This window comes from Barbus barbus, assembly GCF_936440315.1.
Source record: "Barbus barbus genome assembly, chromosome: 4".
Classification (NCBI taxonomy): Eukaryota; Metazoa; Chordata; class Actinopteri; order Cypriniformes; family Cyprinidae; genus Barbus; species Barbus barbus.
The window spans coordinates 14516877-14544738 of record NC_136732.1 but is presented as its reverse complement, the minus strand read 5'-3'; the positions used below and the strand labels follow the sequence as shown (position 1 = coordinate 14544738).

General features: G+C 36.3%; 2 protein-coding genes across 2 annotated transcripts in view; one reads left to right on the top strand and one right to left on the bottom strand.

The window, feature by feature from the left end:
- Nucleotides 1-3882, top strand: part of LOC306864227 (vasorin-like) — a 36853-nt gene extending 32971 nt beyond the window's left edge. Inside the window, exon 3 of the mRNA XM_079408073.1 lies at nt 225-3882. Within this exon, the coding sequence (XP_079264199.1) occupies nt 254-2272 (2019 nt within the window). The 5' untranslated portion in view covers nt 225-253 and the 3' untranslated portion in view covers nt 2273-3882. The remainder of the gene's footprint in view (nt 1-224) is intronic.
- Nucleotides 1-27862, bottom strand: part of LOC306864209 (coronin-7-like) — a 157526-nt gene that overhangs the window by 71480 nt on the left and 58184 nt on the right. Inside the window, exons 8-9 of the mRNA XM_079408039.1 lie at nt 24880-24963; nt 24682-24764 (exon numbers count right to left, since the gene is read on the bottom strand). Of these exons, the coding sequence (XP_079264165.1) occupies nt 24682-24764; nt 24880-24963 (167 nt within the window). The remainder of the gene's footprint in view (nt 1-24681; nt 24765-24879; nt 24964-27862) is intronic.

The following is a 27862-nucleotide window of genomic DNA, read 5'->3' as shown; positions in this document are numbered from 1 at the left end:
ACTGCAGTATGCTTTGAATTTGCTAAAAGGAATTTAGAAACAAAATAGTAACTTTACCAACCGTTGACAATTTACTTTAAAGGTTTGATCATTGATTCATGTCATTTCTAAACTCAAAGTCAAAGTTCAAGACAGATGTGTTAAAATGTTTCATAGTAAAAAAATAAATACAATGTGAAGTTAATCGTGCAAATGTTTACTTTTTTTTTCTTGTTGCATTGCAGGCTTGAAAGGGGTGAATGTAGGCAGCAACATGAAGCTCTGCCTCTCTCTACTGCTGCCCCTCCTCTTCTATCAACACTTGTGGTCCCCGGCATTGGCCAACTCCTGTCTGAAGGACTGTACCTGCCATGTCCAAGACTCCATATTCTGCTTTAGCCGCAAAGACACTAAAATGCCCAGCGAAGTACCCCCAACGACTAAGAATCTCTATGTGTTCAAGAACGGCATTGAGTCCCTTTCCCAAGAGGACTTTCTTGAGTTGGAAAGCCTAGAAATGCTGGATCTAAGCCAGAACCAGTTGACCGAACTGCCAGATCATGTGTTTGAACCCCTGTCCTCTCTCCACAACCTGGACCTGTCTGCTAACCAGATCGTCCACATATCCAAGAACAGCTTTGCTGGATTGGAGCATCTGGAGAGGTTATATCTCTACAGCAACCTCATAGAGAGCATCCATCCTGCTGCTTTTGATGGCCTACAGCAGCTGCTGGAGCTCAAGTTGCAAGGTAACAAACTGACAATAATGCCTGCTCTGAAAATGCCCCATCTGCTTCTGCTAGACTTACGGTTCAACAGCATCCCATCGCCGGGGCCAAATGACCTCCAGACACCCAAGTTGGAGTCACTGAAACTGGGTGGGCTGGGGCTTAGTAGTCTGGACGAGGAGCTCTTGGGAAGCTTCAAGAACCTCCATGAGCTTGACATCTCCAACAACCAGTTAACAACTTTTCCAGGGGTACTGCGGGAGGCAAGGGTCTTGGTTTCTCTGAGTTTGGCTGGGAATCCCATGGGACCTGTGAAATGGGAGGACTTTGAGAAACTCTCAGAGCTTCAGGAGCTGGATATCAGCAATCTAAGCTTGCAAGGGTTGCCGGAGACCTTAACCCAGCTCTTTCCTCACTTACAAAAACTGACCGTTGCGGAAAACCCTTTCAACTGCCTTTGCAATCTGGCTTGGTTTCCTAGTTGGCTTCGAATCAAGCAAATTCAGTTGGGTAGGACGGAAGAGACACGCTGCCACTTTCCTCCTTTCAATTCTGGTAAGGTGGTGGAGAGGCTCTCGCACCGAGAATTTGGATGTCCGATTACCACAACTGTTACGACTCGGACAGTAAAGATCACTGCAGTACCTCCTGCCCCGCTCACCAACTTACCAAATACAACTCATGCAGTCCTCCCTGCCAAACCTAGTGATAACCCCTCTACGGAAACTGGCAATGACCCTCCACCTCCCACCCCAAGTTCTACTATTGACCCTGACCTAAGGTCAACCTTTTGCCCGCCCAATATCTGCCTAAATGGAGGAACATGTTGGTTGGACAACAAAGGACGTTTGGAGTGCATTTGTCTACCAGGAACATCGGGGAGATACTGTGAAAAAGAGGAAGACCCACTACCCCATGAGGACCATACAGAGGACCCTACTGTACCAGAACCTGAAATAACAGCAACATTGGTAACCAGCTCTTCAATACTCTTAGACTTTCACCGGTATATCGATATACGCCCCAACATCCGTGGTGTAAAGTTAACTTACAAGAACCTTTCTGGTCTGGATAAACGTGCCAAGCACCTCAACATTCTGGCCAGTTACCTGGAATACACAATCCGTGGACTTCAGCCAAACTCTACGTATTCTGTATGTGCCAGTCCGCTGGGTGAACCTGGGGATGTGGACAGATTATGCATAGAAACCCAGACAATCAGTCAGCAGCTAACTCCCACTGGAGCACGATTGGAGGACCCGAAGCTCACTACAATGCTCATCCCTGCAGTTGCCATCCTTCTTCTGCTAGTCCTAGTAGCCGTGGCTGTTGGGATAGCTTGCTACATGCACAAAAAGAAATCAAAGGGACACCTCGACTTAGAATGTGATCCATCACAGCTGGAGCTGGAGGGTCTGGAAAATGGGGAGCTACCCCAAAAGCAAGAGATTATCTCCTGTCCGTCAACAACACAGAACGGTGGCTTGGACTACGAGATGCCCCTCATGCAGGATCACTGTACTGCAAACAACAACAAGAACAGTTTGAAACCTTCATATTTCTGATAATTGCAAAAGGTTTGTGACTTACTTGCATACTAAAGCATGAACAATACGGCCTTACATGGTACCACTATGGACAGTGAGATCAGCCACCAGGTTCTTTGTAAAGAGACGGTGGCATTTAGGTGATTCCTGGTGCAATCCTGTAAGGGCATTTCTGTCAAAATGACATCTTCCTAAGTGCCTTTTATGATCTGAAAGACTTTACATGCCAAACTTTCAACCAAAGATTTTGGTGCATTTTACAATGGCTGCCAATTGCACAAAGGACATACGGCTGACTGAAAAAAATGTAGGTGAAATTTTGATGTGTAGCACCTGTGTGCAACTCTTAGGAGCTGCACTAACTGTGAACGGTAAACCCTACATGTGAGTGGGTAATTGAAGATTATGGATTTAAATTACGAGGCTGACTCTTATGATGCTTTGTCTAACTGATACGTATTGTTTCTTTGTTTTATATTTGTACCCTTTTTGTAAATGTTTTTGTACAAATATGTTACTGTTCCCAGGCGCCTGCTCTTCCCCCATATCTCGTGACTTAAAAAGCAGACAAAACACCAGATTAAAAACGTTGGAGATTAAAATTTACTTGTACCACCAAGTGAATCAAAGGCTTTAGTTTGGAAACAGTCTAAGCAGTTGAAAGTCTATCCAGACTTGAAACTAAATCCCTCCTCTATGTTGTAGCCCATATCCCCCTGTGCCCTCAGAAAAAGAGACTAAACTAAGTTCAAACAGGAAGATGGCTAATTCAAAAGCAGATTAACAAATTATGCTCGAAATATATAATTGAAAGCTACAAACTGGTGGGATCTTTTAAATTATTTATGTACCGAAAAAGGGGTTGTTTCCTAGACCAGTCTGCAAAATTAGATTTTTTAATATTTACATTGCTTGGCAGATATTTCCAGTCAACACCATTTTGCCTCAAGACAGGTTTACATGTTCAAAAACACTAAAGCATATGTTTAGATAGCTTTTAATATTAGCAGTCTACCATATTTAAACCAGTGTAAAAACACGCATTCTAACTCCCAACTATCCAGAATTTACCATTCAAGTGCAAGATATAATGAAAGAGCATTAAACAACCTAAAAACAATCCAGGCAGCCATTGATGACGCTGTTAAATTTAAGAAATTTAAGAATCTTTAAGTGTACCAAAAACTGCCAAACTCAGAAGAGACAGTGGGAAGCTGTGCTGATTTACCTCTGTGAGGAAATGTGTTATTATTTTAGCACTTGTTCTACAAACCTGTCAAATGGTGTTTCCAAAAATAAAATGAAAATAAATCAAATTAAAAAATAAATTGTTTTAGTGCATCTGAAACCTGCTTAAAAGGAGGAGGATTTGCAATTTCAAATATTTTTGTTGTTGTTGTTGGAATATCCAAACTGGGGAAAAAAAAAAAAAAAGATTGAAAATATTTGTGAATATTTTTGATTAGATCTGCCTCTAATTTTCCCTGTTTAATTTGGGAAGCTCTTTTTTATACTTTTTTTGTTTATATGGAGATGTGTGTATATATGTATGATATGTATTTTCAAAAAGCTGCAAAGAAAAAAAAAAAAAAAAATTAAACTACAGTTTCATATTCTGTTTCTCGCTCAAGCTTGCTGGTCTGATTAACAGCAGAGTCAATTAGATTCACTGACGTTGTATGCATTTAATACGATTTAATAGATGAAAACAAATGTTTTTTTTGCACACAGAAAGAGAGCACTAGCATCCTCAACACCATCTGCAAGCGCGCCACCCAAAGCAAACTTTTATGAGGAATTTTAGAGTTTGAGTGCCAGGGAAAGGTAATAGATTTTCCCTTTATGGAGAAAGCTCGAGGTAAACAGGATTTTTTATTAAAAACAAACGACTGCCAAATTCAATAGGTGCTGTTTGGCCTCCATTTACGTCACTGGACTGAACCTAATGAGCATTGTTTGTTAATACGCAAATCCTTAGACTGACCACCCACCTGTTTTACAGGTACATTTGGACGGGTTTGCAACAAACACACACACACACCGCCTCCAAAGTCTGCTTATCTGCAAGCATCCAGCTGCAATCTGTTGTATATTAAACCCGTTTAACAACACAAACACATAAAACAGCCCACCGCTGTCCAGCACTAATAGCATTTCCATTTGTAATGAGCGCAATCATGTCAAACAATTAAAAACAACAAAAAAGCTCAAACAGTGAGAGAACAACAGCCAAGGCATCAGATGGAGGCAAATTGGGCCAGAAAGCGTACAAGCGCACGTCAGTCACGGGAGAAACAGCCGTGTGTGTGTGTGTGCGTCTGCTTTCCAGCTTTTCAATAAAAGGCCTCCTTTATTCTGTGATTTTAAGAGAGCTGGTCCTTTGGCCGCGCTCCAAAGCCAGACACAAACTGAGCGGCTCAAAGGGCCTATTGTAGACACTCGAGCTGACTTTTTCAAATTATCTTCCAAAAATTCCACAGAAAATTACTGCTGAGTAAATATTGTTCTGCTCCTTTTTTTTTTTTTTTTTAAGTCAAGCTGCAGAGGTTTTGTTTCCAAACTCAGTTCTAGAGTGATGACGCCAGGCCTTAACACAGGTTCGTGTGTCTTATGAAAAGAGACAAGAGATGAATATGAGACAAAACTACAGAATGTCACGTTTTATTATTGGTTGATTCAACACATAGATGTTTTACCAGCTAAGAAGTTCAGCACTTTTAGAGTTTCATCTCTCTATCTGATGTGAGCATAAGTATTGGAACAGTTGCCTCACAGGTCTTTCTAAGTGATCAGCTGTGTCCTGTTGCATTAATTCTTCAGATATTAAAAGCAGGGAACGTGTTGTATCAGTTATATCCATTACTTCTGCATTCTAAATCTTGCATTCGATGATGACACACACAAACCAGGATGAAGATTTGGATGCTAAAAGAAAAGAAAAGAGGAAGTCAGTTAGAGCTATAGCAAAAACAAAGGGCATGCAGAAATCAAGAGTTTGGAAACCACCAGAGACACCAGCAACCAACAACGACCTGATCAGCTGAGAAAAAACAGTAGTTGATGACAGACAAATCATAAAAGCTGTAAAAATGAATCCTAAAAGACGTGTCTGTAAAATCACCAACGACTTCCAGAAAGCTGGGGTGATGCTCTAACAATCTACTGTCCTCAGGAGACTTTGACACAGAATTACAGATGCTACACAGCAAGATGCAAACCTCTGACCAGCACCAAAAATAGAAAGGCAAAGTTAGAGTTTGCAAAAAAGCACAAAGGTGAGCCAGAAGAGTTTAGGAACTGTGTTTATGGACCGATGAGACAAAAATCAACCTTTATTTAAGTGATGGGAAAGCAAAAATGTGGAGAAAAAAAGGGAACTGCAATGATCCCAAGCATACACCCTCATCTGTAAAGCATGGTGGAGGTGGTGTCATGGCATGGGCATGCATGGCTGCCTCTGGAACAGGCTCTCTTATCTTTACTGATGACTTAAAGTATGATGACAGAAGCAGAATGAATTTGGAAGGGTACAAAGCCATCTTGCCTACCAATAATCAAGAAAATGCCACCAGATTCATTGGGAAGTGCTTCATATTGCATCAGGACAATGACCCAAAACACCCTGCCAGTTCAGTCAAGGAATTTATAAGGGCAAAGAAATGGAAAGTCTTAGATTGCCCAAGTCAATCTCCAGATTTAAATCCGATTGAACATGAATTTCACCAGCTGGAGGGGAGAGTAAAGGTAGCAACAATTGGGATTGGCTGCATTAAAGGCTGGGAAAAGTATTTCAAAGGATGAGACCAAGAGTCTGGTGACGTCTATGGGTCACAGACTCACTGCTGTGATTGTGCGCAAGGGATCTGCAACTAAATAATAACTTTTAATCTTTTATATCTGCCTTATGTTCAACTGTCCCAATTATATACTGTATATACTGTATATATATATATATATATATATATATATATATATACTGTATATACAGAGCTGGGTAGAGTACTTACAAATGGTAATCCGTTACTGATTCCAGATTACATGACAAAAATTGTAGTCAGTAACGTAATCTGTTACATTACACATTTTAGGTAATATAATCAGATTACTTTTAGATTACTTTTGAGTTAACTCGTTTATCACATTGATTTAAATAGCATTATCTTGTACCATAATGATGTAAAAAATGCAAAGAGTAAGAAAACTTGTTCCCTTCATTGTAATTTACAACATGAAGCGCATTAAACATTATATTACAGTTTCCCAAACTAGGGTTCGTAAAGGAACTGCAGGGGGGTTGTGAGTTTAATGAAAAGCTGACAATTAATTAAATCATAAAAAATAAAATTTAAATAAATCATTTTAAAACAAACTCCCTTTTTTTATTTAAATCTTTCCCTTTTGAGGAAAGTCTCTTCACTTAGCGGCCATATTTGCAACGCCTCCAGTCAGCTCATACAATACAATCTTAATGAACAGGGGAATTCTGAAATCTCAAAAACTGCTCGCTGAACTCACATTATGTCGAATCAGCAACAAAAATCTGAAATTAATTGCCCCATGAATGTTGTTTCTTATGCTCAAATAGCGTTTAAAAAGCTTCTTTTTCAGGCTAGACCAGGCAATGCGCATGCAGAATCATAACCTGCTTATACTGTGCATATGCATTGGTTAGTCTAGTCAGGTTTCTATGGGAAATTTGACTCTTTCATTTCGAAGGTGGGACTATTCCTCCATATTGCGTGTTGCAGTTTCTCCCATTCATAAGTATAGGAGTGAACCGTCTTTGTGTTTCTATAGTCTTTGTTTTAAATAAAACACTTACTAAAAAAGATTAAATATTTGTATTTACCTGCATGCCATGTGATCATTAATCAAAGAAACCGTGAACATGCAAATGTGATACTTAATTATTGAAATATTTATTTTAAAATCTCAGGGGTACTTAAAGCAAATATATTTGGTGAATAAGGTTTAGATGACCAAAAAAAAGTTTTGGAATGCCTGCATTACATGTATCTAAGAAATAACGTGAATATGTTCATTTTAATTAGTTATAATTAATAATACATGGTTAAAAAACCTACAGAGTAATAATTCAAATAAAAATGAATGTGTTCATCAGTAGTTGATGCAATGTTGAAACCCTTCTTAAACCTGAAATGATTTTTGGAAATCCAGTGCTCAAACGCTGTCGCCACCCGACTAATGACTGATCTTTGTGTGAATGTCCGCAAGACTGGACTATTTATACATATATATATAATAAGTATATAATCAGTAGGCTATTTTAGAAAGGAAAATTTAAAAGATGAAAAAGAGAAATTAGGGGAATCAATGATTTATGAATAATTTATTGCTATTGTGTGAATAATATGTAATCATGTAATCCATAAAAAAGTAACTGTAGTCTGATTACGAGTATTTTAAAATGTAATTTACTCTGATTACAAGTACTTAATTTTTGGAATCTGATTACATAATCCAGATTACATGTAATCAGTTACTACCCAGCTCTGTATATATATATATATATATATATACAGTGCCCTTTGTGACCTGAGGCTGTTGTTTGATGTGTGTGATACAGTAGCGGGAAAACAGACCATCAACATCCCACCACATCACATGACTCACGGTTATGCTGGAGGAGAGTCATAGAGAGTCATGGAGGAGATTTTGCCTTTGCTCTTATCAGATATCCTGCCGCAAAACCCCACAGGCCAGTTCCTCAGCAGTTCAAGCTGTTCTGAAGATATCAAAATAGAGACTTCTCTCAAATAAAGATATTTCCCCCATATATACACCCTGCATAGACTCTGAAAGGCACTTGAGTTGTACAGATTGTCCTCTTGCTGGGTTTGAATCCGGCCCCGGGGCCACAGACCACAGGAATGCTGACGCTAGCATCGCAGATAGAGAAGATGGGGACTGGGAAGACTGGAATGTGAAAGAATAATGACAGAAGAATGCAGTGAACACTGAGCTCCGCATGAGGCCTATGGATGTTATGAACCGCAAATGTGAAAGGAGGATGGAGGGGGATTTCACTGAACAATGGAGAGGAGTAAAGGCATGAGAGGAAAACAAGTTGGGATACTAATGCTCAAACCTCAGAGGTGCTGGATCCCAGAGATGCTTCTGGAGGGACGTCCACTTTTAGCAGACAAAGGTTTCCAGCCTCTGAATTAACAACAATTTTGAAAACATGCTCCAATAATTTTTGTGTTTGAGTGTTGGCCAATAATTTTATGCATCAAATAGAGAAATCATTGACCTATTATACCTGGTTTTAACAGCCATCTCATCGTGTCACTATATATGCTGATGTCTTTTACACCAAAACGGTTCCACAAAGTCTATATGAACAGGCTTTCCAAACTTCCAGATCAGTTTTCCTCTAAAGGCATTTTTTTATTCAGTGCTTTATGGTTTTATTCAATTTTATCATAAAAATGGGTGTCCAATCAAATCAAATTTATACTATTTTAATTTAGTTAATTCTCTGACATTTTGACCATTTCCTTAAAAGAGAGAACAATTAATTTGGTAAAGCTTTACAATAAAGTTGTATTAGGTATCATGAGCTAACAATGAACACTACTTTTACAGCATTTAATAATATTGGTTATTGTTCATTTCTTAATATACTACTACTTTAAAAACCTTTTTGTATAAATTATAAGCAGCTGTATTATAATGAACAATTAAATAGTTCATTATTCACTTAATAATTATAAAGAAAATTAATTTCTATCAATAAATATATAAATACACAAATACATATATATATATATATATATATATATATATATATATATATATATATATATATACACACATATATATATATATATATATATATATATATATATATATATATATACACATATATATATATATATATATCTGTAAATGTTCATAGATATGAATAGACAAATGTGAATTAACTTTACATACATTTAATCTAAATTAATTCATTTAGAAATATTACTATTATTAGTTAAATTATATTGCTGTAAATATTTATTACATATATAAATGTTTAAGTATAAACTAGCTAAATAAATAAATAAATGTACACTTATAAATTAATCTAGATCAATAAATGCTGTAAAAACTGTTTGAAAAATAAAGCCAAGGATGTGATAACAGAGAGCAGAGTTGAAACATTTATGATTTCATGTTTTGCTTGTATATAGAGTTGTCACTGTAATACTTATGAGTTCCAACACATCACACTTCCACTGATTACCTTTCACAACTGTCTTGATAACTTTGGGCATGTAAAATCTTTGAAGCGTCTCCCGTCAGCGCGGAATTGTGACGAATGTCGATCTAGAGTGATGTATAAGTCGCATGAAATCCAACATGATTTGTTGACGGTCGCATTGCAAAACAACTGACCTGTATCAGATTTAGTCCCACATATGGAAGTGGCACAAATCGGAATTGAAAAGATCAGATTCCATGTGGTTTGTGCTGTTCACGCTGTCATGACAAAAACATATCTGAGTCACATGTAAGCAAAACAATTGGATTTGGGCCACATTCGCCTGCAGTGTGAACGTAACCTGAATCACCTGGGAACGGATCACCTAAAAATGGATCACCTGAGAATGGATCCCCTGAGAATGGATCACCTGGGAACGGATCACCTAAAAATGGATCACCTGAGAATTGATCACCTGAAACCGGATCACCTGAGAATGGATCACCTGAAACCGGATCACCTGAATTCGGATCACCTGAAACCGGATCACCAGAGACTGAATGAGCTGAGACGGACATTAAGTCCAGTGATAGTCGGGGTCAGTGATGACTAGAACAGTTCTGCTGAACTACACGGCTGCTCTAAATCACTAACACCCGTCTAACATCTTCCACACGCTATAAAGGATGATTTAAAAGCGATTTGAGGGTGTTTGTTGTCAGGATACAGAGCAAAGCACTGCTGGAAAAGGTGCTGTGACTCAAGGAATAAAAGCATTAACGGCCCACACGTAATAAAGCTCAGTGCTGCTGCCAGCTCCAGGCGTAGCCCGTCTAAAACCCAAAACACAGCACTCTCACCTGGAGGACCGCAGCTTTTGCAAACGCATGTTCATGTTAGCGTGGGAAAGCCTGCTTTTCGTTATCAGACATTCGTTCTCAATTTGGTTACGTGTTTGGCCCAAAACGGAGAGCTTTCGATGCACCGTCAGCCAGCAGAACGTGACCTAGAATAAAGACAGGCAGTGAAATACAAGAGCTGAATATTTCGCACATCTGCATCGGCATTATTTCACAGCTTCTTAGCGGTTTAGATGCAAATCAGTGCCAGGCAAGATGAAGCAAGTGTGAGCTCACAAAGTTGAACTGAAAACAAATGACAAAAGCGCATTAGTCAATGTTTAGAACATCTTGCAACCTAATGACCTGGACCTATATCAACAGAGCCGACCGTGCCGAGAGCTGATTCACACGCCACACTCACAGACGTCTTCTGGCCTGCTTCGGTTTTGGGTGAGGAATGTGGTCTTGGCAGACCAGAAGTTTAAACATCAGCTAATTGCCTCTACCTTCACCTAAAAGCAGAGAAAGACCACCTCCAGAACAACAAAACCACACTCTTGTAGTCTAATGTAGTCCAGTTAAATAATAAAACTATATTTATTATTATTATTATTATTTCAATTAATTAGATTTATATATTAATCAAATAAAAAAATACACAATTAAAAATAAATAAATATATATATAGTAAATATAAATGTAAATATATTATTTATAATAGTAAATATATTTAAATGCATTCAATTTCTTTATTAAATATATAAATAAATGTAATGCATTTAAATAATAATCTAGGTTGATCTAGTTTCTCTAGGAATGTTAATGTTAATTGATAAATTATCATTAACCTAGATCAATAAATAAATAACTAATAAATCATTAAATCACTTATTGTTTTATGTATTATAATATATTTTTTAAATTACTGATTATTATTATTATTAGTAGTAGTAGTATTATCTTTAAAATTGTTAAAATTTCTATATTTTTTTAAATGGATCTAAAATATATATATTTAATTTAATATATTATTTATTATTATTTTAACTATTTAATTTTAACATTATTATTTAAATTCATCAAATGGATACATTTATTAAATGCATATATAAATGTTAATAATATATATATGCATTGTTACTTGATAAATGAACATTAACCAAGATAAATAAATATGTGATTAATAAATAAATATAAATGTTATTAAATTTATATTTTGTTTAATATAATATAGTCATTATTTATTTTAACCATTTAATTTGAACATTATTTAAATTAATTAAATGTGTATACTTCTCAAATACATAAAGGAATGTAAATGTGAATTGATAAATTAATATTACCCTAGATCAATAAATACTGTAAAAACATTGTTTGATGTCATTCATACACCATTAACTAATGCTAACAAATTTTTACTTATAGCACAGTATTTCCATTACATCTAAATAATAATATTGCAGTAGTTATTGCAAATTTATTTTACAGTCATTTTAAATCAACTGTTACAGGAACAGGCGGTTCATTTCTGTTGTACAAAGTGTCCTTGTGCGTTTTTTGCATGGCTAGTTCATTACCACATGCAGCTTCAGCCAGTTCTAGTCTCATAGTGAAAAATTAATAGACAAAGAAACGCTGTGAAGGGCAAGAGTTGCTGCCTACCTTGAATTCCAACAAGAAGCCCGAGAGCATGCATTTTTGCACTGCGGGTGACTTGAACACACACACATACAGTGTGGAAGTACAAACACAGGCCTCATAAAGAAGTGCAGCTAGAGGGACTCAGAGCGTGACAGTAGGAACATGGCCCAAAAACACAGCCTGCAGTCATCGCTTCTGCTCATGAAAGCACAATATCTTGCGAGTGTGTGTGTGTGTGCATTCGTGCTTCACTGTCCCTCACAGACAAAGCCTGAGCGGGATTCAGAAGCAGCTGTGTCGGACCACACAGACACTAGTTTGACAGCAACACAAACACATCTTTGGTCACCTACGCCCAAGACTGGACTCACCCTGGGAATTACAATGGGTCTGTTCTTCGTGTTTCTACTGCCTTCACCAAAAGGGCTATTTTCTTGTGTGTCAAAACTGACCATACAAAACCATCCAGGAAGCTTGTGAAATCATCAGGGAGGAGAACCAGGTTTTATTCAGAACCAGTCCCATTCTTAAAAACAATATTAGAACCGGAACCGAACAAAAAAAGATGTGTTGTGTGTAGTGTAGTCAACCAAGTAGTAACTTTAGATTCAGAAGTGAATGAGTCTTATGAACTGGTTCTTTTTAATGAATCAAAAACATACTGAACCATGCAACCAGTGAGGTTCAAGTCCTGAACAAAGGACTCTTGTCAGCTGGTTCTTTTTAGAGGATCAAGACCATGCAGCACAACCAGTATAGCCGATTCCCAAACAAATGATTTTTAGGAGTCGGTTCCTTTCACTGAATCAAAAACAGACCGTGCAAACAGTTTATTTCAGTAGATTCAGAAACGAATATGAATTGCAGACCAATTCCCAGATGAATGACTCTTATGAAGCAGTTCTTTTTGGTGAATCAAAAACATGCAGCATAATCAGTGGAGTCAAATTCCCAGACAAATGACTCTTATGAATGAATGAACGAATGAATGAATGATGCATTTAAATAGTGCTTTATTGTGTATTGCTGTACTCCCAAAGCACTTTACAATCTTGTGGTGTGGGGGGGGGGGGTCTCTCTTCAAACCAACTGTTTTTTTTTTTTATGAATCAAACAGTATAGTTCAATTCAATTATGAGCTGATTCTTTTTAAAGAAAACAAATGAAAACTAAATTTTAAACAAATGACACTTATAAGCATCTCTTTTCTTTGATTTTCCTTTTTAGTGAATCAAACACATCCAGCTTACAAATTTACATCAGTGTAGTTACTCACTGGCTGTTCATAATACAGAGTCCAGAGTTGTCAGTAGGATTTTATATAAAAAAAAAAAAAATAATAATAATCAATGAAATGTGTTACCACATTTGGTAAAACAAATGTTTAATATATGGCCAAGGCCAATTTATTGGATTTAAAATTATGCCTGAAAAAAAGTCACTAAAAAGTCCTAGTGTGTATTAATTCACTAAACAGAACCAGTTCATAGGAGTCATTTGTTCAGGAATCAGATGACAGATGTTCAGTATCAGTGACCATTTAAGTATCAAGTACTCAAATTTCTTCTGAAGCACACAATACTGCATAACAGTTAAAAGGATCTTCTAAGATTTGCTCATTTCAAGCGAAATGAAGTCAAACTAACTCCACTAACACATGCTTGGGTGGGCCGTAACATCAAATCTAGTTAAAGCCCAAACTCAACAAATGCACGGCCCTCCCACGCTGAACTGCTCATAAAGAGTCTTATATACGCGAGCCAGGAGGAGACGTAACCTCTGACCGGCGTGACCTCGACGAGTGCTTCAACAAACAGACGCTCACATGCAGTCACAGAGCAGGTAGTTATTCAGAGAGACGCATGAGCTGGACTTTAATTGCAGGAAGAGTCTGGACATTGACATGCTGTCCGAGTCTGATTCGCACTGAGAGCCTGAATGGCAGCTCAGGAAGCACATTAGCTTTATGAGATGTTGTCAGGCCAATTAAGAAGCAGTTTAAACCAGCAGAACCATCAAACACGAGCACAAGAATGACACTGATGGGGAAAAGGAGGAGAAAGAAGAAAACAAACGCTAAAAATTAGCCAAAAATCAACTAAATTAAGTTAAAGTGCACTCAAAATGGACGTTTTACTCATCCTCGAGTCGTTCCAAACCCGTATGTTGATATTTTTTCCATGAAGCACAAAAGGAATAATCTTTACAAAGCTCATTTCCACACAATGATATATTTGAAGTCTTCTGAGGTCATACAATAGCTTTTGTGTGAGGAGCAGATGAATTGTCTGTGCTCAAATCTCATTCTCCATCTGCAAATCTGAACTGACATGTCGTGTTTGCTTACAGCACATGAGAAAACCAATGCAGTTTTGGCATTAATTGCATCAAAATCGGCCATTTTTTTATTTGTACAGTACACAATTGTGAATGAGCTGTGACAGTTTAGGAAGACTGTCAGTGTATCGTGAGTTAACTTACGTTTTAGTTTCCTCACGCAAAGCTATCGTGTGACTTCTGACTCTTCTGTAGCATATGAGTCATGTGGACTACTTATATGATGCTTTTTAAAGCACTTGATAGCTACAGTCACTGTTGCATGAACTGGAAAATAGTCATTTGTTTCTTTAAATTTTTTTCTTTTGTGTTAAATTGAAAAACAAACAGCTTTAGAATGAAATGAGGGCAACAAATAATGACAGAATTCATACTCTGCTTTATTTACTATATAAAAATGATAAATTTTGGTCACCAAATAATAATAATAATAATAATAATATATAATATAATATTACAATGTATATATATAAATATATATATGACTTTATGTATCAGGGTTCGTAGATACTGCAAAATTAAATTCCAGGACTTTCAAGGACTTTTCAAGCACTACTTTTTTGGTTTTCAAGGACTGAAATCAGAGATCTCACTTATAGTAATAATTATAATTAATTACATTCATATAGCACTTTTCTAGGCACTGAAAGCATTTTTACACTTTACATTGTCAGGGGATATCCCCTCATCCACCACCAATCAACAAACAATATTGTTATTGTTTCAAACAATATCATTATTATCTTTCAAATTGTAATAAATCAACTAATAAAACAAAAAGGTATAAATAAAGTGCAGCATATGCAAAGCATGCAATGACTGTGGCATCTTTAACATTTGAAAGGATACTATGGCAAAGCTATCGCTTTTCTTATTCTAAACTGATTTTCTATTTTAATGAATATATGACTGACTTCAAGAACGAAAGCTATATCATGCACTTGGAAAGCTATTTCACCGCTTATCGACACTAGGGATGTGACAATACATTTAGCTCATGAGATGAGACAAGAAAACAGATAATTGGTTCACTAGAACAAGACAATATTTTAATACTATTTTTAAGAAATTTTCAATGACAAAATATTTATTTTATTCACAAAAAGTAAAACAATGCAGTTGTATTTTGAAATGCTTTATGTAATCTAGGGCCGTAACTAACAATTATTTTGGAATTCAAGCAAAAAAATAAGAGAAAAACAATCTGTAATAAGTTGAAATCCATTCAAATTCAAGATACGATCTATGAAAACAAATCTTTATATCTAATGCACTGTTGCTTCTTCAGCAAATGCAGCTTATGTCTAATTAAAACTCCTAAAACTCATTTCTGCAGTGCGTCCTTGTGTCCAGCACACACTGAGCAGTCCTCTCTCGAACATCTCCATCTCTAAACACGGCCAAACGGCCAAAAATGGCAACCACTATCCAGCATTAAGAGGGTTTTTGTTCACGAGCTCAAGGCCGTGGGCTCCACCAGCTCACAGCATGGCCTGGCTCATGAGTGTGCGGTTCAAAGCGTCTGTTCTCTCTGTAATGAACCCGCCAAACGCAGCACTGCGCTACACAAATACCAGCGTCCACACACTGCCTGACGCCGATCCACTCCCCAGTGGAAAATGCAGATCAGCCCTAATGCCCCTCGTCTCACAGGCTCACGGGCACTCGACCACAACAGCTTCTAAATCCATCTCCTGAGAGAGAGAGGAGGGCCGGGGAAACTCTGCTCCTCGCCACAGCATTTTTACCTCTGAAGAGATGTAATTTAAAATGAACCACAGAAAGGTCAACACTGGAGCGGCCGTCCTCTCTCGCAAGGATAGGTGTCTATTTATTCAGGATCGCTTCCAGAAAGGTGGTTTGTGAAGTATGAGTTGAGATACGTGTCGTGTTGGTGCGTGTGCGCGGTTTCTCTGCTGCTTTCAAAAGAAGCCTTTCTTTTTTAGGCTCTCATGTTTTCCATCACGCTCAAATTGAGGGGCAGTTTTGCTCCGGTGGGCTTCAGGAGGCTGTGGTTTCACCGCCTGCTCGCACACAAGAAGAGCGTTATGTACAGGGAAAAGTACCAGAGGAAGACCAACATTCACAAACGAGGTAAAGGAGCGTCAGAGCGAAATAGACATCAAATGAGCACCAATCTCCGCAAATCACTGCTGGAATACAAAGAATAACAGACAGATTAACACGTCAAACCGTACTGTCAAAAAACCTAACATTACTGGAGCAAACTGAAACATACCGTACAGTACATTGGAATGACATTTAATAACATATATATTTTTATATGTAATGAACAATTATAATTAAATTAATAATACATAAATATATATATATATATATATATATATATATATATATATATATATATATATATAAATAATAAGTGTTTAATATATATAAATGAATAATTATAATAAAATTTATAATAATACATAAACAAAAATAATAATATTAAAATAATAAATAACTATTTATAATAAACCGACACAAATTAATTAAACATGAAAATGCTGCTAGATAGAAATATCACTAAACTGTCAAAACAAAACCAACTTATAACAAAACTGGTTTGAAGAATAAATTCAAAGACAGAAAAGATGCATGAGGTGTTCTGAGAGACCCAAAGCATGACTGAAACCCGCTGAACAGGAGTGAGGAGAAAGCTCAGACATAATATGCACTTGCGGGATGATGGACTTTGAACAAAACAAAACAGAATCCAGTACAACACAAAAGCCGTTTGTTGATTTCTGGAGGTCCTGAAGACAGATGTGAATTAAAGCTACTGTCTTTATCTGAGCGTGTGTAAAGAGCTCATGTGTGACGCAGGAGCACACAGCGCTAGTGAAGTGTGATAGACACACACTAAGAGGTCAAACACTCTCCAAACCCCATGCAGTCAGTCATCTTCCTCACCTAGTGACGGGGAACACTCACACCAGCAAAACTGAAAGAGTGTGATAGAGTGACTGACCACCAATGCTAGTATTTATAATCCAACATTATCACCTTTTCTTTTTTCTGCGGAACACACAAGAACATCCTTTGAAGAACACTGGTGTCCACCAACACTGGAGCTCATTGATTTCAGTTGTTTGAAAAAACAACAACAACAACAACAAAACTGTTCCATAGAAAGAAAGAATGTAATACAGGTTGTGGAATGACATTCAATTGAAAATTTAATTAAATAATTTTAACAATTTTTAAATAAATAATTTCATTTATTTCATAATTTCATAAGTGCCAATCATCTCTGACTCTGAGAAAATGTAATAAAAATATATATAAAAAAGTTTAATTTGTTCATAAAATCAGTGTTTTTAACTTGATCGTTTTGTTGCTTAATTTTTATATATTTATGGTAAATAAATATATATATATAAATATATATATTTTTTAAAGGGAATTTTTTTCTGTATTCTGATGATTCTTTTGCTGATCCTCTTTAAGAATAATTGTAATAATTAGTTAAAATATCTAAAAATCATTAAACAGTATGAATCAACAACATTAAAACTTTTTACTGCAATAGCACATTTTTTTACATTGTTTTTCAAACAGTTTTTACCTAATTGAAATCTAAAACTTAAAAAAAGCAGAGCTGCTTCTCATGTAAATTTATCTTGTTTTAAGTTTTGATATATATTTTACTGAAAACAAAATACAAATTTCTGTCATGAAAGTGTAGATGGCGCAGGCCGGTAGATTCTAACTCAATCATATGATTATTCACATGAAGTAGCTGATCTTTTTGTATCAGCAGCCAATGAGTTCGCTACTCAACATTCAAATATGTTTGCTGTAGCAGTTGCAGCACACTTCAGAAACCCTCCACCTTCCCCAGCTCCACCTGTATAGATCTGCTACTGGTTAATTTCAGATATGTTATATTTCCAGATACATTTATATTTCCATATATATATATATATATATATGTGTGTGCGTGTGTGTACTGCATATATATATTTACATAAATAATCTTTACAATATATATATATTTTTCCAAGGTAAAACCATATGGAATTGGAAAAACATAAAACACAATGAAAACATAAAAATATGAAAACATTTTATGGATCAATTTCCATAAAAACACAATATTAAAATTAACTATTAAATATATATAAATAATATATCACAATATTTCAGGTTTTTCATGGTACTTTATATTTATAATCAACTATATTACGCAGTACAGTAAATGGATGAATGTGATCACGGCAGATGTATTCAACACATGGCCGTTAACGGCTGCATATAGTGCAGCAGGGAGGTGCTCTTACACATTTACACTCTGCCAGACTCTCCAACATGCGACTACAAACAAGAAAGCCAATATTATAATAAACCCGTTTAACAGACAGCCAAAACACTAACAAAACAATACAAAATAATTTCCAGTACCAAACAAAACCAGCGGCAGGGCAGTTTAAAACGCCACATAAGAATAACAGCAGCCCAGCAGATGGAAGAACAAGAAAATTCCTAATTAAAACCATATTTGTGGAGGGAAAAAAGGTGGAAAAGGGAGCATTTTTCTTCTTTTACTTTGTTATTCTTTTTCGACGGCACAAAAAGGGACTTATTCCACAGGCACTTTGAAAATACCTGCAGGACGGATACAAAGACACAGGAGATTTATGGGGGATTTCAACCGCCAGCTGTCAAATATTTCCACATCCATCTTTCCGAGAGGCCCGAGAGCTCTTTATTAGTCCTCGGCATGCGCCGTTTAATTGGAATCCCATTGCGTTTGAGTTGGAGGTCACCAGGTAAAAAGCGCAGACGTGAAGGAAAAGCGGCGAGTTTTTGACCTCAAAACGTCTTCCCATCACCCCCCATTGCTCCCAAACTCTTTATTTCTCCAAACTAAAGCCCCCTAAATGACTAACAGCTTCCATTGACCTCAAAACTGGGCCGTTTCACCTCAACACCTGGACTCTGACCTGACGTGACCTTCGCGTCCAGATCGGAGCGCGACCGCAGCTCTGGATCCGTCCACACAAAGTATCTCAGAAGAAAAGGAACTGACAGCAGAAAAGAGCACCGAGGGAGGAAAATGAAACTACTGTACAGCCCAACACACGCCAAACATAAGCACAGCGTTTCCCCCTCTTTCTGCAGTGCTGGTACTTGGAGTACAGCTGCCGGTAACCCAGGCCTGCCGGCTTCATCTGGGTTTGATTTGAGAAGAGGGGAGGAAGAGGGGGCCTTTATTAGCCAGGCTCCTCAATCCGGCTGATTAAAGCGAGTTTGGATGGATTACAGCAGATGCCTGAGCGTGCCGTGGCCGGAGCAGGAGCGGAATGAATAGGCAAGTCAAATAAAGCAACCCCACCCAAACCCCTGAGACCCTGTTAAACACAAAAGACCCGTGGAGATCCAGGACTTGACTATTTTGTTCACTGTCAACAGCTGGACAACACGTCCTCAGTGGAGAAAAAGCTACGGGCTTTCCGTCCTCTACACTCACTGTGATGCGTTTTGGTTCGTATAAAGAACATTTTAACAATCTAAAGAATTTTTTGCACTTTAAATAATATTTTGTGGAATGGAAAGGTTCCATGGATGTTAAAGGTTCTTCATGGATGCCAATAAAGAACCTTCATTTTCCAGACTGTAGACTATGTTAAATCAGAGCACGGCGAGAAACATTTAAACATCTCCAGTGCTTCACAGTTGGACACAGATTCATGCGATTGCATGATAGCAGTACACATGGATGCATATATTTGTGGATATTTGCAACAACTGCGGACAATTAGCAAGCGAAACTCAAGCCTCCTGCAGAGTTTACGGTTTTTGAGCTACATCCGTAACAGACAGACCTCAATTCCCCACAGCAAGACTAACTATAAAGCAACAAACAGTCACTAAACCCCATATCCATGATCAACTGCCTGTGATTGTCCACCTGAGTTTGAGTCCTGGAGGAAGTGAGTCTCATGAACTACACTGCCAATGTTTTCTCAAAAAGCTGGTTGCAATTGAGTGAAATTGTAAAGTTTGCTGATTGCAACCGGGCCAGAAGGTCCAATTAAAGTAATCATAATTATGTTTATGAGGTGGGGGTGTGGACGCAACAAGCCCCAATTGAGATTAAAATCAGTTCAATATGGAAAACAAGCATGAGGACTGTTATACTCCATACCAATTAAAACACCCATCCATTTACCCACAACAAGTCAAACTTCAGCCCTACATATGGAATATGCAGACTGCAATGCGTTCATTACAGAAAAAATAAATAAATAAATAATACAGTATCAGGGTAAAGTCACTATATGGAAAAAAGGGGGTGGGGGGAAGTGTCTGCGTGTGTATGCATGTAAGAAATGAGCAGCACTTGACAAATAAAATAATACAATTATGTTAAAATTATAATAATAGATTATTAGAAATGTCTATTAATAATTATTAAATATAAATATGAAATTAAAAAGTAATGTTCATTTTTATAATGAATTATTAAATATACAAATTTAAAACAATTACGATAAAAAAGAAAAGAAAAATAGACATTTTTATAATTATCAAATATAAAAATATAAATTGAATGCAAAAAATAAAATAAAATAAAATATAACCAAGTAAAATAAATATAAATTATGGCAATTTCAATAATTAATTATATAAATATACAACTATACATTTACTGAAAAAAATTATTTTGATTAAAAAAATAATAATAATAATATTAAAATATAATAAAAGTATGTAAAATATATATATGTACGTACGTAGTCTATTTTTTTCAATCCAGGACTTAATATGACTTAATATTTATGCAAACACCAATTTATCCAGACTAATTGCAGAACTACAAACACGCATAATCAGCCTTCTTTCCATCCTTCTGAGAAACTGCTCGTAACGAAAGATCAATCGCACCACAACGTTTGGCTGCAAAGTAAATCACAACACAAAACAGGCAAGAACCATAAAATCGTTATTAAACAAAGCAAACAAAAGGGTAATTCCTCTTCAGGAGCCACAGGAGCGCAGTTACTTGTGGCTATTCTCATTTATAAACACAAAGAGGTTCAGCAGCATGATCTTGCCTTAACGGACGTTTACAGCACATTATTGCTAAAATCCACATCTAATTGCTTTATCAACAAGTGAGCAAACAGGACTGTTAAAGCCAGTACATGGATCATCAGTTCAGTGAAACTCTAGCGACTTTAAAGGAGGTTTCCTGCAATCTGAATAAAGCACAAGAGCAGCGTGAACAGTCTCAGAGGTAATGCGGTGATTATCTGGCTGGTATTTCAGCGGTAATGCGGTGAGACATCAGTTTGCGTCGCAGCCAGTGCCAGACACCGAGATTAGGATCTAGCAGTATCTCTCCTGGCTCGTTACGCTACACATTTTTAGATAGCGGACAACAGCTGACCTCCTGTTTTTTGCTAGCGTGGGGATTGTATTCTCCCCCCAATTTACTTCTTGATTCCAGTTTGTCCTGGACCGCGACCAGTTGCGCAATTAAGCACAGAGAAACTCGGCTCTGGAGAATAAAACTCGGGAAATAAAGAGTAATAGAGTTGATGGAGGATCGGCTTTCACTCCATCCACTCTGATATGAGCAGATTATGAAACAGCAGGCAAGTTTTAAGAGGAACACAGCACCAAGATCTCACGTACGGCTGAAGAGGACTAGATTGAGGCAAATGCAACAGGGAAAGACTTCGGACAGGTGAAAATAAAGCCCTCGCTCACATCTGCTGGCATCAGATTTTAAAGATAACTGACCCGCCACTATAATCACCATAAATTGGAGTCAATTCAGCTGAGCAGAAGCGCATGAAAAGTGTCTCTGAAATAGCCATACACACTGTGCACATAAAAAAGTCAGAAGACATGAGAATTATGCCAAAGCTCACTCTACAAAACGGGCCAAGATATTAAAGACATTTCAGGGAAGCTGGATCTGTGTTGAAACTTCAGCCTGACAAGCCGTCAAGCTGCCATTTGAATGTGTAATTACAGTAGCAACACTTCAAGCTACACATAAAACGATACAAAAAAATATATAGTTAAAACAAAATGTCTATTATTATTTATCAAATACAAAAAATATATTAAAAATTCATCTAAATTAAAATAAATAAATAAAAGACTGACATTTCGGCAAACACTTTATTTTAGGGTCTCTTAACTAGTTTCTTATTAGCATGCATATTACTAGAATATTAGCCATTTTTAGTAGTAATAAAGCACATATTAATGCCTTATTCTACATGACCTTTTTCTGCATCCCTAATCCTACCCAATACATAAACTTAACAACTACTTTACTAACTATTAATAAGCAGCAAATTAGGAATTTATTGAGGGAAAATTCGTAGTTAATAGTGAACAAGTGTTCCCTATTCTAAAGTGTTACCGACATTTCTATAATTAATTATCAATATACAAATATAAATTGAATGCAAAACTAGATCTAGATAGAAAAAAAACTATTGTATATATAGTAATACTATTATTTTTAATGTTAAATATAAAAAATTAAATAAAAAATTAACTATGCGAAGCCTATAATACCATGTTACTTTGATATATAAACAGTAACTATCTTCTAAATGCTTTTTTTTTTTAATATAAAGATATCAGATGATGCAACTATATTTATCTAGCACCAAAAAGAAAAGAAAAAAAAAAAACATATCTCATTTAGAGTTACAATACACTTGAATGCATAACTCTACATTAGATACAACTAATAATATTTTACAACTATTTCATACAGTGGTGGTCAGAATTATTAGAACACTAGTATATTCAGCAGCTAAAAAAATGGTTTAAAGTCAGTTATTTCTATCTTTTGCTATAGTGTGTCAGTAGGAAATATCAGTTTACATTTCCAAACATTGATTTTGTCATTCATTGTAATAATCCAGTGAGATTTTTATCTGACAACAGCCAGTGCTCTGATAAATGGTTCTTTTAAGAACTGATCGATACAAGGTCCTTTTCTGGGAAGAATGGTTCTTCTATAGCATTGCTGCAAAAAAAGTGTAGTGTAAGCAGTTTCTTTATGAGGGGGGATTTTTTGATCCACACAGAGGGTTTGTTATCCACCTGACCAGAGAGCTGGGTGTTTAAAACCCTACTGTGTAAAACTCACGCAAACAAAGCATTATTCTTAGAGAATAACTTCTGGGTGTTCCTGTTGGAAAATCCCCTCTTGGATCGCTCCCATACACACCTCTACGGCTGAGCGGCACGCCGGACCGTTGTCTAGAGGTGCTGCTACAACAGAGCCGTGTGAAGAGCGCGTTTCACTGGGCCACCGCTGCAGGGTTTCTACTGTAAACACGGCTGCAGGAGCGCCGAGGCATATGGGATCCCTCACACGAGCGCTGCCCGCCTGAATCTCCGCCATCACAATCAGAGCGTACAGCCACGCTTCACAAATAAACTCCAGAACGCAGAAGCTGGAGAAAGACTTCTGTTTCCTCAAGAGCTCATTCACAACCAGCTCCATCAACGACCACATTCACATGCACAAGTATATTCCTGAATACTTCGTTACATTATATTTTAACTACATATTCAGATTTTGAATTCATCATAAAGTTGCCAGTAAGATTGTTTTTTTGAAAGAAGTCTCTCATGCTCATCAAGGATGCATTTATTTGATTAAAAATATAGTAAAAACTAATAATGCAACATTTTTTTTCAATTTAAAATAACCATGTTCTATGTTAATATATTTTAAAAAGTAATTTATCTTTGTGTTGCCAAGCTGAATTTTCAGCATCATTACTCCAGTCTTCAGTGTCACATGATCCTTCAGAAATCATTCTAATATGTGATTTGCTGCACAAGAAACATGTCTGATAATTATCAATGTTGAAAACAGGTGTGCTTGTACATATTTTTGTTTAAACTGTGAAATATGTATTCTTTTTGATAACTATAAAGTTCAAAAGAACAGCATTTATTTAAAGTAGAAATATTGCGTAACATTATTAATGTCTTTACTGTCACTTATATCATCGATTAATAAAAGTATTGATTTCTTTAAAAAAAATACACGCATATATATATATATATACAATGACTCCAAACTAAATATTAAAATAAATAACCATTAGTCAATATGCATACAGGAGTAAGCATCATAAAATGGCATGCATTTTTTCAATTTCTTGCACTTTTGCATGTTGTTTTAAAGAATCAATGCATTGATTAAGTTACTAACAATCCAAAATGTTTTTTTCAGAATAAAGTATTAATGAACTATATGCATGTAAACATGGTCATTGATGCTCCCAAAGACCAGGCTTCTGTTCTGTCCAGCACACACATTCACACACCTGCAGACTGCAAAATCCATCAAATCCTGTCACATGTAAAGCACATGAATCGGTTTGCTGTGTTTGACTTACGCATTGGAGGTGGCCAAAGACAGCGAGCTAAGAGATGAGCTCAACTTCCTGCTGTCCCAGAGTCTCACTTCCTGCTGCCTCATCTGCAAACACAGGCCCATTATAAATTAGTGAATTATTACATTTACATCAAACCTAATCATGTTTTTTTTCTTCCTAAAACTGTATGTTTAGGCATGTAGAAAACTTCAGAATTACCTGGTTAAAGCCAGTAGTGAGTAAGTTGTCATCTTTGACCCAAAGGATGCGTGAGTCTCTATTACCCTGATGACCCTGGACACACTGTGGAGACACAGAGAGACACATTATCTTTTTTTATTTAAAAAATGAAAATGCTTTTAAGCTGTTTTCCAATGAAATAGAACAGAGAGATGTATAGAGATGAATGGCTTGTGTTGAAAGCAGATGTGTGACAGCAGTCTGTATTGAACCCTGATGACTGAACGAATGACATCTAAAAATACCTCCTCTTCCTGTCCTTTAAAGTTGACTCTGTATGATGGCGAGTAGATCAGGGCCTGTCTGTGATGTGAATGACAGACGACTAAATCACTCTGACATCATAACGACACTTCTGAAACAATGCTGCCATAATCACTAACAGCAAAACAACACAGTTCAGACGCTGGGAAATGACGTCTGTCTGTATTTGATGCAGAGATTTCTAAAGGCACTACTATGACATTCACTCTGAACGGTCAAAGGTCAAACTCTGCCAGTCTAGATGGTGGATTGAGAGAGTCATAAAAACCATTTACGTGTTTATCTAACTCAAAATTGCAAGTTAGAAATTTTAAATAAATGAGTGCTATCAAACGATAAATAATCCAAAATAAAAGTTTTTGTTTACATTAGAAATGTATGTGTGCTGTGTATATTTATTATGTACTGTATATATATATACACATACACACACATACAGTATATATTTTGAAAATATTTACGTTTATTTATTTATATTATTTTATATTATATATAAATGTATTTAATATATAAACATTTTTCTTAAATATATACATGCACATGTTTGCATTTATATATACATAAATATACACAGTATAAACACTATGTAAACAAAAACTTTTATTATGGATGCGATTAATCGTTTGACAGCACTAAAATAAATAAATAAGCAAGCAAAAGATTCAGGAAAATAATTATAAAATACATATTATAAAATGAAATTAAAAAAGTGTTCACAATGCGTTTTTTTTTGTCTGTATAGTCTCTTTACAGCAGACTACAGTAATGTTTTCATGCAAATGACACACGTCAAGACTATATATCTGTGAACTTATGGAAGAACAACACTGCACAGATGGCAAGGTTTCATTAAGTGTCAACTGAATGCTGGGAAATATAATAAACATATAATAAACTGGTAAACATAAATGTTTACCAGGATCAAATGTAGAAAATTCATAGTTCGATCAGATGTTTGACCGTCATCTGGTGATTCATCACCTCAGACATCGCCACACAAGTCAGTCAGTGTTTTGTACAGGTGTGTGTTGAGATGTCTGTGTTGAATATGATCAGAGACACTCAGAATAGGACGATCCGCACCAACAGAACAGAGAAAAACAGGAATTTCTGACAAACAGCACTGACAGAGACAATACATACATAACAAACGCACACTACCATGACTACAACAGACCGCAAGAAAGATCTGACACAAATAACACAAAGTGGAAGAAAGTTGAAAAGAAAACAGAGTTTGATAGAGCGTGTGAAAGAACGTTCTGAATGTTTTCTTGTTTTTTTTTTAAAGACCCTTTGAAACCTTTACCTTACATTCTCAGTTCTTTATTGTCATTGATTGTTCCATGAACATCCATGGAGCTTTTCAAAAGCACAAAAGGTTCTTTACAGCGGAAAAGGGTTCTTTGGATTATTAAAATGTTCATCAGACCAAGAAAAAAATGGTTCTTTGAGAAACCCAAAATGGTTCTTTGAAGGCACTACAAATGAAAACCCTTTGAAGCTTTTTTTTTTTTTAAGAGTTCAAGGGGATCTTAACTTGTATTTATCCATTTAACATCTATTTCCGGATTTCTCACACTGTAGCACAGAAAAACAGCCTGACTGATGTCTCTGAAAGCACTACACAGTGTTTTTGAAGCTGGAGTATTGATCGGACGGGTTGAAGAATGACAGAAGAGGAAGGAGGTGTCAGAGCAGGGTTAGTGTGAGTTTGGGTGCGGAGGTGAACATCTGAGTTTGGATGTGAGCACTTATTGATTTCATCTGAATGGAATCTTATCTCCACTCTCATTAGTTCAGGAGGAGTCAAACCACACACATTCACAAGAGTAAGAATCATTTCTTGCAGCTTTAGTCACCCTGACCTGAATCACCAAATCTGACTCTGGAAATCTGAACTGGACAAAAGACTCAGTAATGTTATACTTTGAAAGACAAGATCCATTTGTCTGCTTGGACCAAACCCACATCTGATTGCTCCTTTACTCCTAAAAATGAAGGCTCTTTATTGGCACTGATGGTTCCGGAAGAACAGTAAACATCCATGGAACCTTTCAAATTCACAAAAGGTTCTTTAAAGTAGAAAAATGTTGTTTAGATTTAAAAAATGTTCTTCACTCTAAGAAAAAAAAAAAGGTTGTTTTAAGAACTGTTCACTGAATGGTTTTATGAGGAACCAAAAATGCATTGCATTGCTGCAAAAAAGATAAAATAAAAAAAAAACACCAAAAGAGAATTATTGCAGAAGCTGATTTATGAAATTCAGTGTAATATATTAAATTATAATATTAGTAAATTATAGAAATTGATACTCTCATGATTCTTACAACACAAACAAAACAGTTAAAATGGTAAAGTTCAATTTTTTTTATTTTATATTTTTTATTATCATGGTTATTATATTTAACTAAAGCTGAAACTAAAAGTAAAACATGTATTTTCACTACTTGAATAAAATGAATGTTAAGATGAATAAAATACAAAAGAAACTTGTTTTCCACTATAGCAGGGTTCCTCAAATCTTGCCCTGGAGGTCCAATGCGCTGCAGAGTTTAGCTCCAACCCTGATCAAACTCACCGGTCTGTCATTTTCTAACGATCCTGAAGACATTGATTGGCATGCTCAGGTGTGTTTGATCAGGGTTATCTCGTGGGCCAGATTTGAGGATCCCTGCACTATAGCCTTATTTTAATG